Source organism: Brassica rapa, chromosome A04, assembly GCF_000309985.2.
Source record: "Brassica rapa cultivar Chiifu-401-42 chromosome A04, CAAS_Brap_v3.01, whole genome shotgun sequence".
Lineage (NCBI taxonomy): Eukaryota > Viridiplantae > Streptophyta > Magnoliopsida > Brassicales > Brassicaceae > Brassica > Brassica rapa.
Genome location: NC_024798.2, coordinates 20,309,122 through 20,323,550, shown reverse-complemented (window position 1 = coordinate 20,323,550; position 14,429 = coordinate 20,309,122). Strand labels below are relative to the sequence as shown.

Genomic DNA, 14,429 nt, shown 5'->3' with positions numbered 1-14,429 from the left:
GCGAGCTATATTAGCTATTAAATGAGTTTTTCATCACCTAATTCTCTCTATATTGTCTTCATTGTGATGTGTAAACTGAAAATTATCACATGATACGTGATCAGTAAAAGATACAAATTCTTAATCGATTGTATTTGATACCAAAGTTTGATATCACATTACTCTCCCATACATGAGATAATTTGTACAATTTTTATATATATAGATAGTGAGGAATGAATTGGAATGTTTCTTTTTCGTAATCTCACAAATTAAATACTACATCCAAATAACGCATGTTTTACATATCTACACATAATTACAATATATAACAAACATCAGCACTATCATATGAATTCTTTGTCAATATAATACAAATACTTGTGTACAATGTAATAAACTAATACTGCCCACCATGCATTATAGGTTGGAACCATGAAGGTGTGTGTGTAATACTACCAAACAAGAGATGGTTAATGGGTTTTTATCCTTATTGCTTTTCTTCTATATTGATATCATCTCTATTATTGGTTTCTTCTTTTTGTAGTAAACAAAAGAAAGATTAGAATTGAGAGTTGAAACTACAAGAGATGCTGATGTGAACGGGAAACACCAGTGACGGCTTCTATCGATCTAAGTTGTGAACACGTTTGCTTACTTCATGGATTGATAAAAGTTTTGAGGAGAGATCAAATAAGCTTTTACGTAAAGCAAACGAATCACCGATATTTTGTAAGGACGTAAATTTTTATTCTTTTTAAATTGATCTTGAAAAGGACGTTAGCCAAAACTTGTAGACATTATATTTTGAAAATAAATCTTTATGAAAATAATTGTTGCTTCTTCGTCACTCTCACACAAATTTAATATTACATATTTTGTTACCCACAATCTTGTAATGTTGTTGTATCTTCCGAATAACACATGTTTTACATATTTACAGATAATTATATGTAATATTTAGCGGAAACTAAATAAAAATAATATAGAAATAAAACCCAATCAGTCATCATAGTGGCAACCAAGTGTATTTACCAATACAAATAAATAAACAATAGGAAAAGAAGGCACTATGAGTCCCCACACGGTTCCATTGAGACAAAGGCTGGCATATGAAAGTGTAGATATGTGTGGGCGTTTGTGTATATATATACTAATTTGTGTTGGTGCTTGAACATCAGTGTACGTTAATCGATCACAAAGATTTAAAAGAGTTAGGAAAAAATAATGGGAGTTTACTTTGGTAACTATTGTTATGTAATGATAATAGTGTTGGTATTGGGAGCAGAAGTGAGAAGTCAGTCGTTAAAAAATGGTTATTATTCAACTTCATGTCCAAAAGCTGAGTCCATAGTACGGTCCACCGTTGAATCCCATTTCGATTCTGATCCCACCATTTCCCCAGGCTTGCTTAGGCTTCACTTTCATGACTGTTTTGTTCAGGTTTCAACTCTTCTTTCATCTCAATCTCCTTTAGTAAACCAATTCTATTTACAAGTTATTTGATTGTTGAATTTTGACCTATTATATATTAGGGTTGTGATGGATCGGTTTTGATTAAAGGGAAGTCTGCTGAGCAAGCAGCTCTAGCGAGTAGTGGTCTAAGAGGATTTGAAGTGATAGACGATGCGAAAGCTCGGCTTGAGTCTGTGTGTCCTGAAGTTGTGTCATGTGCAGATATACTTGCACTTGCTGCTCGTGACGCTGTTGACTTGGTACGCAAGTTTACTAAACCTAATTAGGATTTTACTTAAATTCTTTGGTTATTTTAATTGATTACGCGTTGAAATAGAGTTCTGGACCAAGCTGGACAGTTCCAACGGGTCGTAAAGACGGTAGAATCTCATTAGCATCGGAAGCATCGAATCTACCTTCTCCACTTGACTCTGTTGCTGTTCAAAAGCAAAAGTTTCAAGCTAAAGGATTGGATACTCATGATCTCGTCACTCTACTTGGTATGTTTATTTGTTCACTCATTATATGCTAGTTAATACCCGCACGAAAATAAGTGTTTACTTTTTTTTTATAAAAATTATTAGTTACATTTTTTTGCTGCGTCTATTTATTTTTTCATTTTTAATATAAGAATTGGTTTTATAAAAATCTAATGACACAATCATTTTAACCCCAAATTTTAAAGAATTAATATATGGAGTCTTGAGTCACCAGATTATTACTAAAATTTATTCTAAAAAATTTATGGCCTTCAAAATTTTAGGACCGGTCTGTTTATTTTATCCATTAGTTGAGGATCATTGGACTTTAATCCGGATGCATAACGCGGTTATTCATTACTCATTAGTTGAACCACTACTTTGAAAAATCTGCTTCATGATTTGTTCATAGCTGTTATATAATGAACATTTACCGTTTTTTTTTTCTCCAAATTATTAACCCGTTTTATCCTCATGCATGCAGGTGCACATACAATAGGACAAACGGACTGTCAATTTTTCCGCTATCGTTTGTACAACTTTACGGTGACTGGAAACTCCGACCCAACCATAAGCCCATCGTTTCTAACGCAGCTGAAGACTCTTTGTCCTCCCAATGGAGACGGTTCGAAACGTGTTGCTCTTGACATTGGCAGTCCATCAAATTTTGATGTAAGCTTCTTCAAGAACCTACGAGACGGTAACGGTATTTTGGAGTCGGACCAACGGCTTTGGTCGGACTCTGAGACAAATGACATGGTGAAGAAGTATGCGAGTACTATTAGAGGCTTGTTAGGGTTTAGGTTTGATAATGAGTTTGGTAAAGCTATGATTAAGATGAGTTCCATCGATGTAAAAACAGATGTCGATGGTGAGGTTAGGAAAATTTGTTCTCAAGTGAACTAGTTTGAGTTAAACGTAAGAAAAATATATATAAATAATACCATTGTCATGTTTGAAAAAAACATTGTGGGTTAGTTAATCTTTGTCGTTATAGAGTATTTTCTGTAATTGTCTTTTAATCCTTGTATTATTTATCTACAAAGCATACAAATATCAATCAAATTGAATGGCAAACAAATTACTGGTGTTAAATTTTCTAGCATTTAACGTTTTATCATGGACAATTCAAAATGATGTATAAAACGATGACTATGGTATTTATAAGTTTTAATTTTATCTAATTCTTCCTTCAAAATAATGACTACTGTTAATGTAGTAGTAATCTGTAAGCTTATGTCAAGTATTAATAAAAGGTTTTCCATTTAAGAGAAAAAAAGACTAAATTTTAAATTTTCAACAAGAAATAATATAGTACAAAAAGTAGTTGGTAAAATAATACATAATGAAATTTAGTTGAGGATTATAGCACAAGGCCCAGTGTTTAAGTAATCCAGTACACACTCAGATAAGAACGTAGTTTGAAAACCAGGATAAATAAACCAGAATCCAAAATGAACTTTGCTTCCAGTTCTTACTTCATAAACAAGGTTACCAAATTAGGAAAGAGCAAATGTAGAAAAGAGTACTTCCCAAATTCTTACTGATATTCAAGGTAATATATAAGTGGTAAATACTGTACAAATCTAATTTTACTAACTCCCCTTTTTTATGAATGATTGTTTATTTGTTTCCATAGTGGTTGGGGATAACTATGCATAATATACCATTGAAAAAGACAGTTTAATTCTAGCTGGCAAATCCACAACCAATTAAATTCCTCCAAACAAACAGAACATAAAATAGTTTGGAGTATAAAATGAACGTGATCCTCGTGTCGGTATCTCTATCTAGAATCATTGCTTTGTCCAAACAAACAAAAGAGATTGACCTTTTTGTTCATCTCCAAACCATTTCAACTCAAAGTAGAGGTCGATTACAAAAATGATCCGACTAGCGATTTCTTTGTTCCTCTTTGTATTGTTCTCTGTTACATCTGCAAGATCTTTCGTCACCACAAGACCTGGACCGGTTGATTCATTTCTCCCTAAACCAAAGCTAGAGGTAGTAACCAATTTCGATCCATTGATCCATGAATTAAAGAAACAACTTATTGGTTGACTAATTTGTTTTGTATCTAAATTTCAGGGTGCGAAAGTGTGTTCTTACACAGTAATCATTAAGACAAGCTGTTCCTCGGTCTCTTACACCAGAGATAAGATCAGTGTCGCGTTTGGTGATGTGTACGGCAACGAGGTGAGTTCTTTTAGTTCATTGACTTTATGAGTTTTGGATCTACAATATACCCATAAATCAGATTTAATTCTATGGAAAATAAATCTGTAATCAATCAAAATTTTAATCACATAATTCTCTGTATATGATTGGTCTTCAAGATTCTCATCAAATTTGAGAAAATTTAGATCTAAAATTTCGATTTTTTTTGTCAAAAGTTTTGATTATGATTTGATTGGTAAGGACTTTTGCTTTAGAATGTGAATTTATGAGTATTTGGCTTAGCTTCTTAAAATATTAAAAATAGAGTATATATGACTTTTAAAACTAAATATACGATAATGCATATTCAAAACATTAAAAAGGTGTTAATCTAGAAATTTCGTCACATGGTCTTTGTTTTTGTGTGATAGATTAGGGGAAAGAAGTGAATATATCTTTAACCCTTTCAAAAGTAAATAAACATCATTTCTTGGGTGATCAGGTATTCGTGAAGAGACTAGACGATCCAAAGTCTAGGGCATTTGAAAGGTGTTCTTCGGACACATACAAGATAACGGGACCGTGTATGCGTGACGTATGTTATCTCCACCTACTCAGGCAAGGATCCGACGGCTGGAAACCAGAGAACGTTAAGATCTACGGCTCATCCATCAGATCAGTCACTTTCTACTTTAACCTCTTCTTGCCAAACGGTGTTTGGTACGGCTTTGACGTCTGCAACGGCCTTGCTAATGGCAAGTCTTCTCAGTCCAGTGCCAGTGACAAGTCTTCTCAACCCATTATTGCCTCCGTTGCTGCTATGTAAGATTAATAAATAAATAAAGAACAAAAGGTTGACTATCTGTGGGTTTGCTACTTTTGTGGCTTAAAGTGAAAAGAGAAAATGTGTGTTTCAAAAAAAAAGTTATATAATGCCTTGATTTGATCTCTTGCAAGTTTGAGGCATAGCAAGTGGACAAGTCCTTTTTATATGAAATAAATAAAAATAGGGAAGAAAAGCATAATAAAGTTAGTGCAACGTTTTCTTTTCTATTTAACAAATATATTGTCTGTTATTAAGAATAAAATCATTATACAAACGTACAGATAAACCAACAAATAATGGTTGAAATGATCGTATAAGCTATTTTTAGCCGTCCGTATAACCCCAAGTCATGTTGACTGTTGAGGCCCTTTCGCCAGGCAAATGCATGCATCTGCATGCATGCGCATAGGATCTAACTAATGGCATAGACAGCTTTGTGTAACTCAGTTTCTTGTAGTTCTCCCTTTGCTGACATAAGTAAAACCCTTCACAAATTTCTCTAAAGCACAAGTGTTGGTGCTCAAGTATAGAACGTGGAAAAGTAGCGTACAGAGTTTTAAAGACATTAAGAGAAAGACTATGTGCATGGGGAGCGAGAAAGGAGTTTACTGTAATGATATGCGCACACTGAGAAGACATCATGGACATTGCCTGCAATCGATTCAGACACCAAGAAGTAGTCCAGTCTCCATCCTGTTTCCACACACCAATTCACTAGTTTCAACAATCCAAATATTAAACCAAATAACTATCAACAGTTTTTTTTAACGCAGACTTAGTTACCTCTATTGGTTTTGCGTGCACCACTGCGATAACCCCAATAAGTATAACCAACAACACCAGGATGCTGCTTTCTAAAAGTATCCACAAAGCCCTTCTCCAAGAAGTTTTCTCCAAATGATTGTCTTTCTTCTATTGTGAAACCAGCACTTCTTTTGTTCCCCTAATCATAAAGAGAGGTGATTATAACTTTCAAATGTTATTCAATGACACCAAAAACAAGAATCTGAGTTGTAGTTACCGCAGGATTGTAGATGTCGATTTCTTCATGAGCACAGTTTAGATCACCAGTCAAGACTACAGGTTTAGTCTTCTCCAGCTCCTGCACATGCAAAAAGGCCATTGAGGTCTATGTAAGCAAGAATATACTTCTTCTGTTCCAAAAAAACATCATGTTTTAGAGAAAAAAATTGTTTTAAAAAGATATATATTTTTTAATATTTTCAATGCATTTTTGATTAAGTAAATATTTGCAAATTATAAAATTAATTGTGATTAATGAATTTCTATTGGGAAAATAGTTGATCACAAAAAACAATACATTTATAATCAAAAATTACTATTTTTCTTAATATATGTGAAACTCTAAAACATAGATCATTTTGAAACGGATAGAATACAATAAATGAAGAAACCTGAAGAAAAGTTTCATACTTTGATGTAATTGCTGAGGGTTCGATCCCATTCTTCAACCCTGTATGACTTCAAAACCCCAAAAACATTTTGTTAAAATTAAAGAAAACTGTTAGAAACTTAAACGCCTTAAAATTTGAGGAAGTACCAGTCTTTTCAAGCCATCTCCAGAGTTAGGAACATAAGTGTTTATCAAGTAGAATGATTCAAACTCTGCAGTCACAATGCGTCCTTCCGTGTCATGGTCTGATCCAGATAGACCAGTACCATATCTAACCGAGAGTGGTTTTATCTGTTTCAATAGACCAACTTTGATTAGAGAACACATTTACATTTATTTTTTTGGCATATAAGATAAAATGGATATGTTACCCGTGAGATAATAGCAGTTCCAGAGTAACCAAGTTTTGAGACGCTGCAGGACCAGTAACTATGATCATAGCCTTCAATAAGTGCTTTCTTGATCTCCTCAACATCCTTCACCTGCTATGATTGCAATAGATGTTATTAAATCTAGAGAAGAAACTACTTAAGATGTTATGTAGCGACCTGGATTTTAGTCTCCTGCAAGCACAACACATCGAAATCTTCTCTTTGTGCAAGCTGAAGAGCAGAGAAGCTCTCTAACTTCAACAATGCTCTCAGTCCATTAACATTCCAAGTCATAATCTTCACAGACTTGGTGCCTTCTGGTAGAGAAGGAGGTCTCATTGTCTTTGGGTTATAAGCTTTCCAGTCTTTCTCAGGCTTCTTATGAGCAAGTACCGTCCACGGTTCACTTTGATTGGAGGATGAGACGACAATGGTCAGTGATGCTTCTTCCTCTTTTGAAGAAACTTTCACTTTCAAGTTTTTCTCAGTGGACTGTTTAACTTTCTTCTCTCCATTGTCATTGCCATAATAATCATCATCAGCCTCTTCCTGGTTTCTGGTTTTTCTTTTGATAGTGACACTCTCTGAAAGGGTGGATGAAGTGGTCTCCATTTTCTCTGCACCAGAACTTTCATCTGTAACACATAAACAAGCTCAGAACCAAAAAGTATGTTCTGCCTTCACATGACATCAGAAGCTATAGCAATTTTGAAACTAAAATGCAAACAAGTCCACATTCCTTCTTATTACATTCCATACATGAGATAGAGATAAAGTGTGTGTTCTTGGTGTGCAAGGACATACCTTGTGAACTGTTGTCCATATGAAGTTTTAAAGTTGAGATAAGTTCCTTTTTGAGTCCCTTCACAGGTAGTCCAAGTTTCCTATAATGCAATAAAAAAACCCATTGTAATATGAATGAATACACAACCGTTCCAAATGTCACAAGAATTTGAATGTACACATAAAGAATAACAAAAATAAATAAAGAAAGGCTCATAAGCTTGCCTCAATGTGGCTCTAAGTTCTTGAACCGTCATTGCCTCAATGTCATTATCACTTCGCTATACACATCAAAACCAACAATTAAACATGAGTAGGTAACCAGAACAAGCGAAATGATGAAGCACTACCTTCATTGGCTTTCCCTTGCTGTTGTTGATGGATAAAGGTACAGACTTTGATGTAGCATTTGACATAAGCCTCTTGTTGAAACTGCTTGTTCCTACTCTAACACTAACGATTGATGAACCAAATCTTAAGCTCCTAAAGGGCACCACCACCAGAAACCTATAATCATCGAAAAAGTAACAAACTTTCACTCAGTAGAATCATCAAAAGTTGGAAAAAGGTTATAACTTTTTGCAATTCAGACAGAACCCAGAAGAGATCCGACATCAATGGTTTGGTTTGTTCCAATGTAAGAAAGGAATCAGAAGGTAACAACACAGAAAAGGCTTAAACATTGAACAGGAGGAAGAAGAAGAAGAACACGTACTTGGCGGCTTGGACGACGGAGCTCTGGAGACCTAACTGAAGAACCTTGTTCATCGATAAAAGGTCACTGTAAGAAAGAACCGCCAAAAAAGGAGTGTTTTTGTAGAAATTTCACTCGCTCACATACGCGCGTACATGCACGCGCCGTTTGTCTTGTGTTCACACATGTTCATGTCAAAGACCAAAAATAAAGAATGATGAAACTGTTGGATCCTGTAATAGATGCATTCTACATAGGAGTTTTTATATGAATGGACCAATGAGATTCCTCCTCTTTGTATATAAAAAATCCAAGCAAAAAAAAATGTTACATCAGACTCAGTTTAAACACTTGGAGGAGATTGAGGTGGTAAGGCTGAATCTACTTTAGATTCACCAACAAGATCATCAGTGTCGTCAAACTCCAACACTTTCCTAACAGTTGCTTGAGATGATGATGATTCTCTAGTAATGCTTGATTTGTTTGAGAAAGACATGTGAGCTGAGGTCACCACTGAGGTGAAAACACCTGCTTCTCTTAGCTCTTGGATTATAACCATTGGTGCATAGATGCGAGTCAGGATACCCTCCTTGAGAAGTTTGAGTTTGAGTTTTTCATCAGTCCATACAACATGTTCTCTGTACCATTGAAGCATTTCCTCTGAAGTTGATGATGAAGCAATGATGAATGCCTTGCATGAAACAAAAAAAAATTAATGACCAAGAGCTATTACAAAAAAAACACAAATCAAAACCAAACTCACTGCTCTGTCAAACTCTAGCATGAAACATCTCTTGACATCCTCTCTAGTTGGTTTGCATCCACATCGGTCGCGTCTTGAAGTAAGATCTGAAAATCTTGAGTAAGTGTAGTGCAGAACTGCTGCTTCATCTAGGTAAATGAAACTAATCGCAACAAAGAATAGAGAGAGAGATCAATGTCATATTACAAAACCATAAGAGTATAAGCCAAGTCAATGAGGAGGACAAAGAGAACATACTTGGGGATCTTCTTGTAGTTATACCATCGATGAGCACCATTGGGGCGTAGATGATCTTGAATCCTAGCAGCAGATTTACCATTTCCATATGTGAGAAAATAGTTTTTATTGCCATGAGTTGCTTCTTTAAAGTTTTCAAAGTAGACATCTCTTGGAACATGTTCATAGTTCTTCTTGAACATTGACACCTAAAAGTTATAAAAAAAATACTCAAGACAGCTAGTTTATAGTCTTATAGATGATGATACAATGTTATGTACCTCAGTGAAAGGTTCCTTGATATCATCTCTCTCAACACTGCTCTCCTGAAACAAGTGAATTTCTTCACATCAACAAACCGAAGAAAGACTAAAAACCAACTCAAAGTATCCACTAACTCACTTAATTTTCAAAGATTTCTCCTAAAAATATAAAAAGCTCTATTATAAATTCATTGGAGTAAACCATATGTATAATAGAGTTCTTCTATTTTAGAGAAATTTTTAAAAAAATATTTCTAACTCACGTAATTTACAAAGATAACCGCGTCCACATCTGCAGGAACCTCTCTGAAGAGACTTCTTAACGAGTATTCACTGGCTCCAGAAGGATGCACAAGCTCGTCAGTGTCCAGATGCAGTATCCAGTCAATACCATCATCCTATAAAAAGTAGAGAATCTGATAAAACTGTTGACTATGACTATAAATGTATGTGTCCAAAACTACTATGAAGTATAACATAGTACCCTAGCCATGGTGATAGCCATTTCCATATTCAAGTTTTGTTTGACGAATAACTCGTAGTTACATGGTTTGTAGAAAAATTTATGTAACCAAGTCTCATTCCAAATCCGGCTGTAAAAAAAGACATATGATGAAGCCTCTCAAGTTATTTGATCTTTTGCAAGAACCATTTTAGACCAGTACAAAGATTACGCAAATAAAAGCCTCTCAGATTATTTGATCTATGATTACATCTCTACAAGAGAACCATTTTAGAGGTGAGCAGTCTTGATGGATCAAGATTCAAAGATGTAAACACACAAGATTACACCAATCAATAACCAATAAATTTCATAACATAATGACAGGACTTATATCATAGTCAAAAGTCAAAAAAAAAAAACCCATGATATATATCAATAGCATAATGAAAAAACACAAGACACAAGAATACCTTTTAGCCTGCTCTTCTTCGAGTTCTCTTGTCCTGTATATAACGTTTACACCCTTAAAATAAAAAAAAATCATTGTGAGAAAGAAGGAACATAAGATACATAATGACTAATCAAGAACTCTGGAAAAGCTCACTGGAATAGTCTCCAAAACACGAGAGACATTTGGGGAAGCAGCAGTGCCTTCAACAAATAGATAAAAGGTTGAAACTCCAATGACCTTGTGATAGAATATCCATGGCAATGTTTGTTCTAATCCAGCTGAAGTGCTGGTAGTTATACATATCTAACACAACACAACACAACACAAAACATACCATCTTTGATTATCATATTTTATCTTAAGTAAAATACAAGAATGGTTTTAAGAGATCTAACCTTAGGTTTCAGATCAATCTTGTGGTCAAGATTCAAGTCTTTGAGATAAGGAAACGATGTAGCATGGCTCTGACCAAGAAGAGAAACGCAGCCTGAGTCAGAACTTTTCTTGGAGATTGGGGACATTCCTGGGAATGGATAGTTATCAGTAAACCAATCGTTGATTCCTCCTGGCCACTGGAGGAGGAAGGCAAAGCAGGCTAAGGAGAGAGGAAGAAGGGTCAATAGCAAGAACAGCCACGAAAAAGATGATGAAGAAGAAGACAGAGATGGTTTTGAGGAGGAGTAGAGACCAGACGCCATGTGAGAAACTGAGAATGCAGCAAGAAACGCAAGGGATGAATGTATACGTTGTGAGAGAGAGAGATGATACTTGAAACTGAAAGAAGGAGCCGTTTTGTCAGTTAGCCTTTCTTGTAATTTTTTTAATCTTCAGGAACATCAATAAAATAAGAGCAAATATATAATATATACTCCACTAAATGCAAAGTTTGGTAATAAACTAATTTTTGAACTTTGACTTTGAATAACAATTTATACTAAATACATTTGCAAAAGAAATGAGTAATAAGAAAAATAACATTTATGTTGAGTCCAAAACTGAAGAAGAAAATCAGTCAACTTTGGTAACGCCAATTATATATGGTAACTAATTTCTAATGTTTTATGTTAAGACTTATCATCCTTAGGCTAATCAGTGAAAGCCATGTGGCTTACATACATAAAATTGTAAGAAAAAATTACCCTCTAAAAAGCAGATTAATATTTTTTCTTTTTCTATATAAAATTATTCAATTTTCTATTGTTTTTAGCATAATAATCTACTGATGATATCAGGTTCGACAATGTGTCTACATTTTTCATAGAACCCAAAGACAAAAAAAAATAAGAAAGTGAAATTCTACAGGTTAAAAAAGTGAGGTAACAAACTGAGAAACTCGAAGCTCAAGTGCATAACACACACTTGGGTTTGGGAATTATATTAATCCTAAATATTACGGCCTCCAAGACTCGAGTAAAAACTCTAATCTTCAAGGCCCGTTTTTATTGGGTAATTTACTAATTGCGGAGAACATTATGTTCTCCGGGTCTGGTTCGTCTCATAATTCATAACTGACCTGTAAGATGAGTTTGTTGTAATATGACTGTATGGATTGGGTGATGACGATGACACATTTGACTCTCCTGGATCCTGACCTTTTGCATCTGTGCCTAACCTCGATAAGATAGTTTTACCTTCTTATGGTTGTTGATGACTCATGAGAATCAAGCTCTGATCTGGGAAACTAATAAGCATCTACCTTTGAGTTTGGCTACTAGTGCTTGTAGCTATCGCCTATTGCATATAATAAACCAAACCAAAACCGTTCCAATGAGCTTGAACAAGCCTGTCTAGAAATGTACTTTACTTCATTTTGTCAAATGAATCTACAACGACGTTATATGTGAAACTCTATTTCTCATTACTCTTCAAATTTTACAATTTTTTTATGTTTTTACATTTTTTTTTTGAGATAACAAGTTTGAGACTGAACATCATAAAGGTACAAAGAAGTTACAGGTTCTCACTTGTGGAAAGCAGAAAATACTAAAAATTACAAAGGTACAGGTGGCTAAAGATACAACATACTCTGCCTAGTTAACTTTGCACTTCAACGAGGCTGGTGAATGTTTCGTGGAGCAACCTTCTGGTTCCCCCATTTCGCTGGCTTCTCTGCATACTTCGCCGGTTCAACAATCGACCTAGGACTCCTGTTCCCACTCGATTTCCTCACCATCTCACCGTTCTTCCCTAAACCTGATGATCACACAACTACAATCAGACTCCAACTCTGCTGATTGACGGTCTGTTTTAAAACTTAGCTTACCAAAGTCAGAAGGTGCATGATACATCTGTTGTCCAACATATCCACCGTAACCTTGATGATCAAACTCGGATTCGAAGACATCTTCAATGTCATCGAAATCAAACGACTCCGGAAGAAGATCAGCTACATCGACTTCTTGACTCTCTCCGTTGTCGTAGAATCCGTCAGCTCCTTGGTGCTGGCTGATCCAGTAGTCGTGGTACCAAGTGGAGGTCGTCACCAACTGCCACCACTCCGGAGAGAAATCTTCCACTTGTCTAACGGCTGCTGGAACAAAGAGAGGTGCGTTGGGGTTTAGCGTAGAACGTCTTCCTGAAACCATCGCCATTGTGCTTTGTAACTCGGATCTTAGATCTGTGCACACACACAAACAACAACCAATAGATCGATATCAATGATTCGACGATTCACAAACAGATCCATAAGCTCAGATTACACAATAATACGAATAGATCTATGCATCATCAGATCTGAAAACGAATTAACCAATCAAACTACGATCATAGCTATTCAGTTAACTACAATCATCCGATCGATCGTCAGTATAGATTTGAAGATGTTAGATCTGATTCCATAATCATACGTAGAGCTTTCAGATCTGAAACTAAGCAATCAATCAAACCGATCGATCGATACTACGATCATAGTTAGAAACTTTCGATCAATCGTAAATATAGATAATGCGACGGTTGATTGAAGAATCGAACAACTATTAGCTAGATCGACGATCACCACACAGATCGCAAGCTAGAAGATCGAACGATCGATCACTTCATTTCTTCGAAATTTTTCAAAAAATAACTTTCCCGGAAACCACATATAACCATCGATATCCAATAACTACGAAGAAGATGAGAGATCATCGTGATCGAGCAGAAGAGGACGAGATCGTTTACCTTTGGGCCTGTGAAAATATCTGCAAGTTGATAAGGATCAAACACGATGTGACGAAGATGAGGAAGAGGAGAGTTTTAATTATATAAAGCGAGGCTCGGGGCCGAAGCTCAGGTTCGTTGGTTTATTTTGTGAAGGGCAAGTGGGTAGGTCTGGAGCCGTACCTGACGTGGTTTTGAGTAATCCGCCGTCCACGTGTTGACGCGTTACTGTTGGCTTTATTTGACTTTGTTTCGTGTCCAATCCGTTGGCGACTCGTACAAAGTGAATTATTATTCTCTTTCTAGAAAAATACTATAAAAATATCTTTTGAAATTCGGTCGAAGAGGATAAGGTAGGAAACTAATCCAATATAGGCTCGTTAGGGATACAATGGGCCTAGCCCACCCATGGTTTTTGCTGGTTATAGATAACATGCATGCATTGTTTGTAACTTGTCTGTAGCATTAGTGTTTGTCATGTTATTTTAATATACTCCAGTCACTGTGAATCTCTCTGCTTAATACAATCATCATCTAAATTTATTAGATATGAGAACAGTAGTATATGAGGTCTTAGGATCGCTAGTAACGTTCAATAATTATGTTATCTTGTGCTGTTGTTTGATCTAATTAGTGGAGGGTTCCCATGTTTTGTAAGTGTGCGTTTATGAGTGGAGCTGTGATGATTTATCCCAAAAGAAAATATCTAAAAGAGGAGATTAGATAAGATAACAGTAACATTCAATAATTATAGTGCTGTAGTTTTATCTGTCTAGTGAGTGGAGATGTGTATTTTTTAATCTTTCAACTTGTATCTTATTTTAGGGGAACTTTTTTTGATGATATGGAGTTGGAGATTATTCTTCCCTTTTAGTCATTGTTTCAAGATTGAGCTTACATTGGAGGGTTTTCAAGCACCTTCTAGTTGCATATAAAAAAATCACAGACAGTAAACTTTACCCCGTGTAGTATTATAGTAGGATTCAGTTTGATTG

At 35.4% G+C, this 14,429-nt stretch overlaps 5 protein-coding genes across 6 annotated transcripts; 2 read left to right on the top strand and 3 right to left on the bottom strand.

The window, feature by feature from the left end:
- The first annotated feature begins 185 nt into the window (after positions 1-185).
- On the top strand, positions 186-3,179 carry LOC103865888 (peroxidase 25). The gene is made up of 4 exons (XM_009143745.3): positions 186-1,422; positions 1,515-1,694; positions 1,772-1,934; positions 2,398-3,179. Exons 1-4 carry the CDS (start codon positions 1,207-1,209, stop codon positions 2,817-2,819), a joined length of 981 nt encoding a protein of 326 aa, XP_009141993.1. The 5' UTR covers positions 186-1,206; the 3' UTR covers positions 2,820-3,179.
- Positions 3,180-3,659: 480 nt separating this feature from the next.
- Positions 3,660-5,095, top strand: LOC103865886 (embryo-specific protein ATS3A). The gene is made up of 3 exons (XM_009143744.3): positions 3,660-3,917; positions 4,002-4,109; positions 4,573-5,095. Exons 1-3 carry the CDS (start codon positions 3,798-3,800, stop codon positions 4,894-4,896), a joined length of 552 nt encoding a protein of 183 aa, XP_009141992.1. The 5' UTR covers positions 3,660-3,797; the 3' UTR covers positions 4,897-5,095.
- Positions 5,096-5,098: 3 nt separating this feature from the next.
- Positions 5,099-8,412, bottom strand: LOC103866025 (DNA-(apurinic or apyrimidinic site) lyase, chloroplastic). The gene is made up of 11 exons (XM_018658657.2): positions 8,180-8,412; positions 7,815-7,971; positions 7,690-7,745; positions 7,486-7,565; positions 6,859-7,316; positions 6,682-6,792; positions 6,458-6,601; positions 6,331-6,378; positions 5,918-5,998; positions 5,680-5,839; positions 5,099-5,589 (listed from the first exon to the last, which is right to left on the bottom strand). Exons 1-11 carry the CDS (start codon positions 8,230-8,232, stop codon positions 5,474-5,476), a joined length of 1,464 nt encoding a protein of 487 aa, XP_018514173.1. The 5' UTR covers positions 8,233-8,412; the 3' UTR covers positions 5,099-5,473.
- Positions 8,367-11,882, bottom strand: LOC108871746 (glycosyltransferase-like At2g41451). Its single transcript, XM_018658656.2, has 9 exons — positions 10,692-11,882; positions 10,450-10,599; positions 10,316-10,368; positions 9,885-9,993; positions 9,664-9,798; positions 9,419-9,463; positions 9,159-9,346; positions 8,922-9,063; positions 8,367-8,849 (listed from the first exon to the last, which is right to left on the bottom strand). The coding sequence occupies exons 1-9, from the start codon at positions 10,992-10,994 to the stop codon at positions 8,502-8,504; spliced, it is 1,473 nt and encodes a 490-aa protein (XP_018514172.1). The 5' UTR covers positions 10,995-11,882; the 3' UTR covers positions 8,367-8,501.
- Positions 11,883-12,133: 251 nt separating this feature from the next.
- LOC103865885 (protein EARLY RESPONSIVE TO DEHYDRATION 15-like) lies at positions 12,134-13,700 on the bottom strand. Of its 2 annotated transcripts, XM_009143743.3 has the most exons (3): positions 13,456-13,700; positions 12,560-12,913; positions 12,134-12,489 (listed from the first exon to the last, which is right to left on the bottom strand). In XM_009143743.3, the coding sequence occupies exons 2-3, from the start codon at positions 12,885-12,887 to the stop codon at positions 12,344-12,346; spliced, it is 474 nt and encodes a 157-aa protein (XP_009141991.1). In that variant the 5' UTR covers positions 12,888-12,913; positions 13,456-13,700; the 3' UTR covers positions 12,134-12,343.
- Between the last annotated feature and the right edge of the window lie 729 nt (positions 13,701-14,429).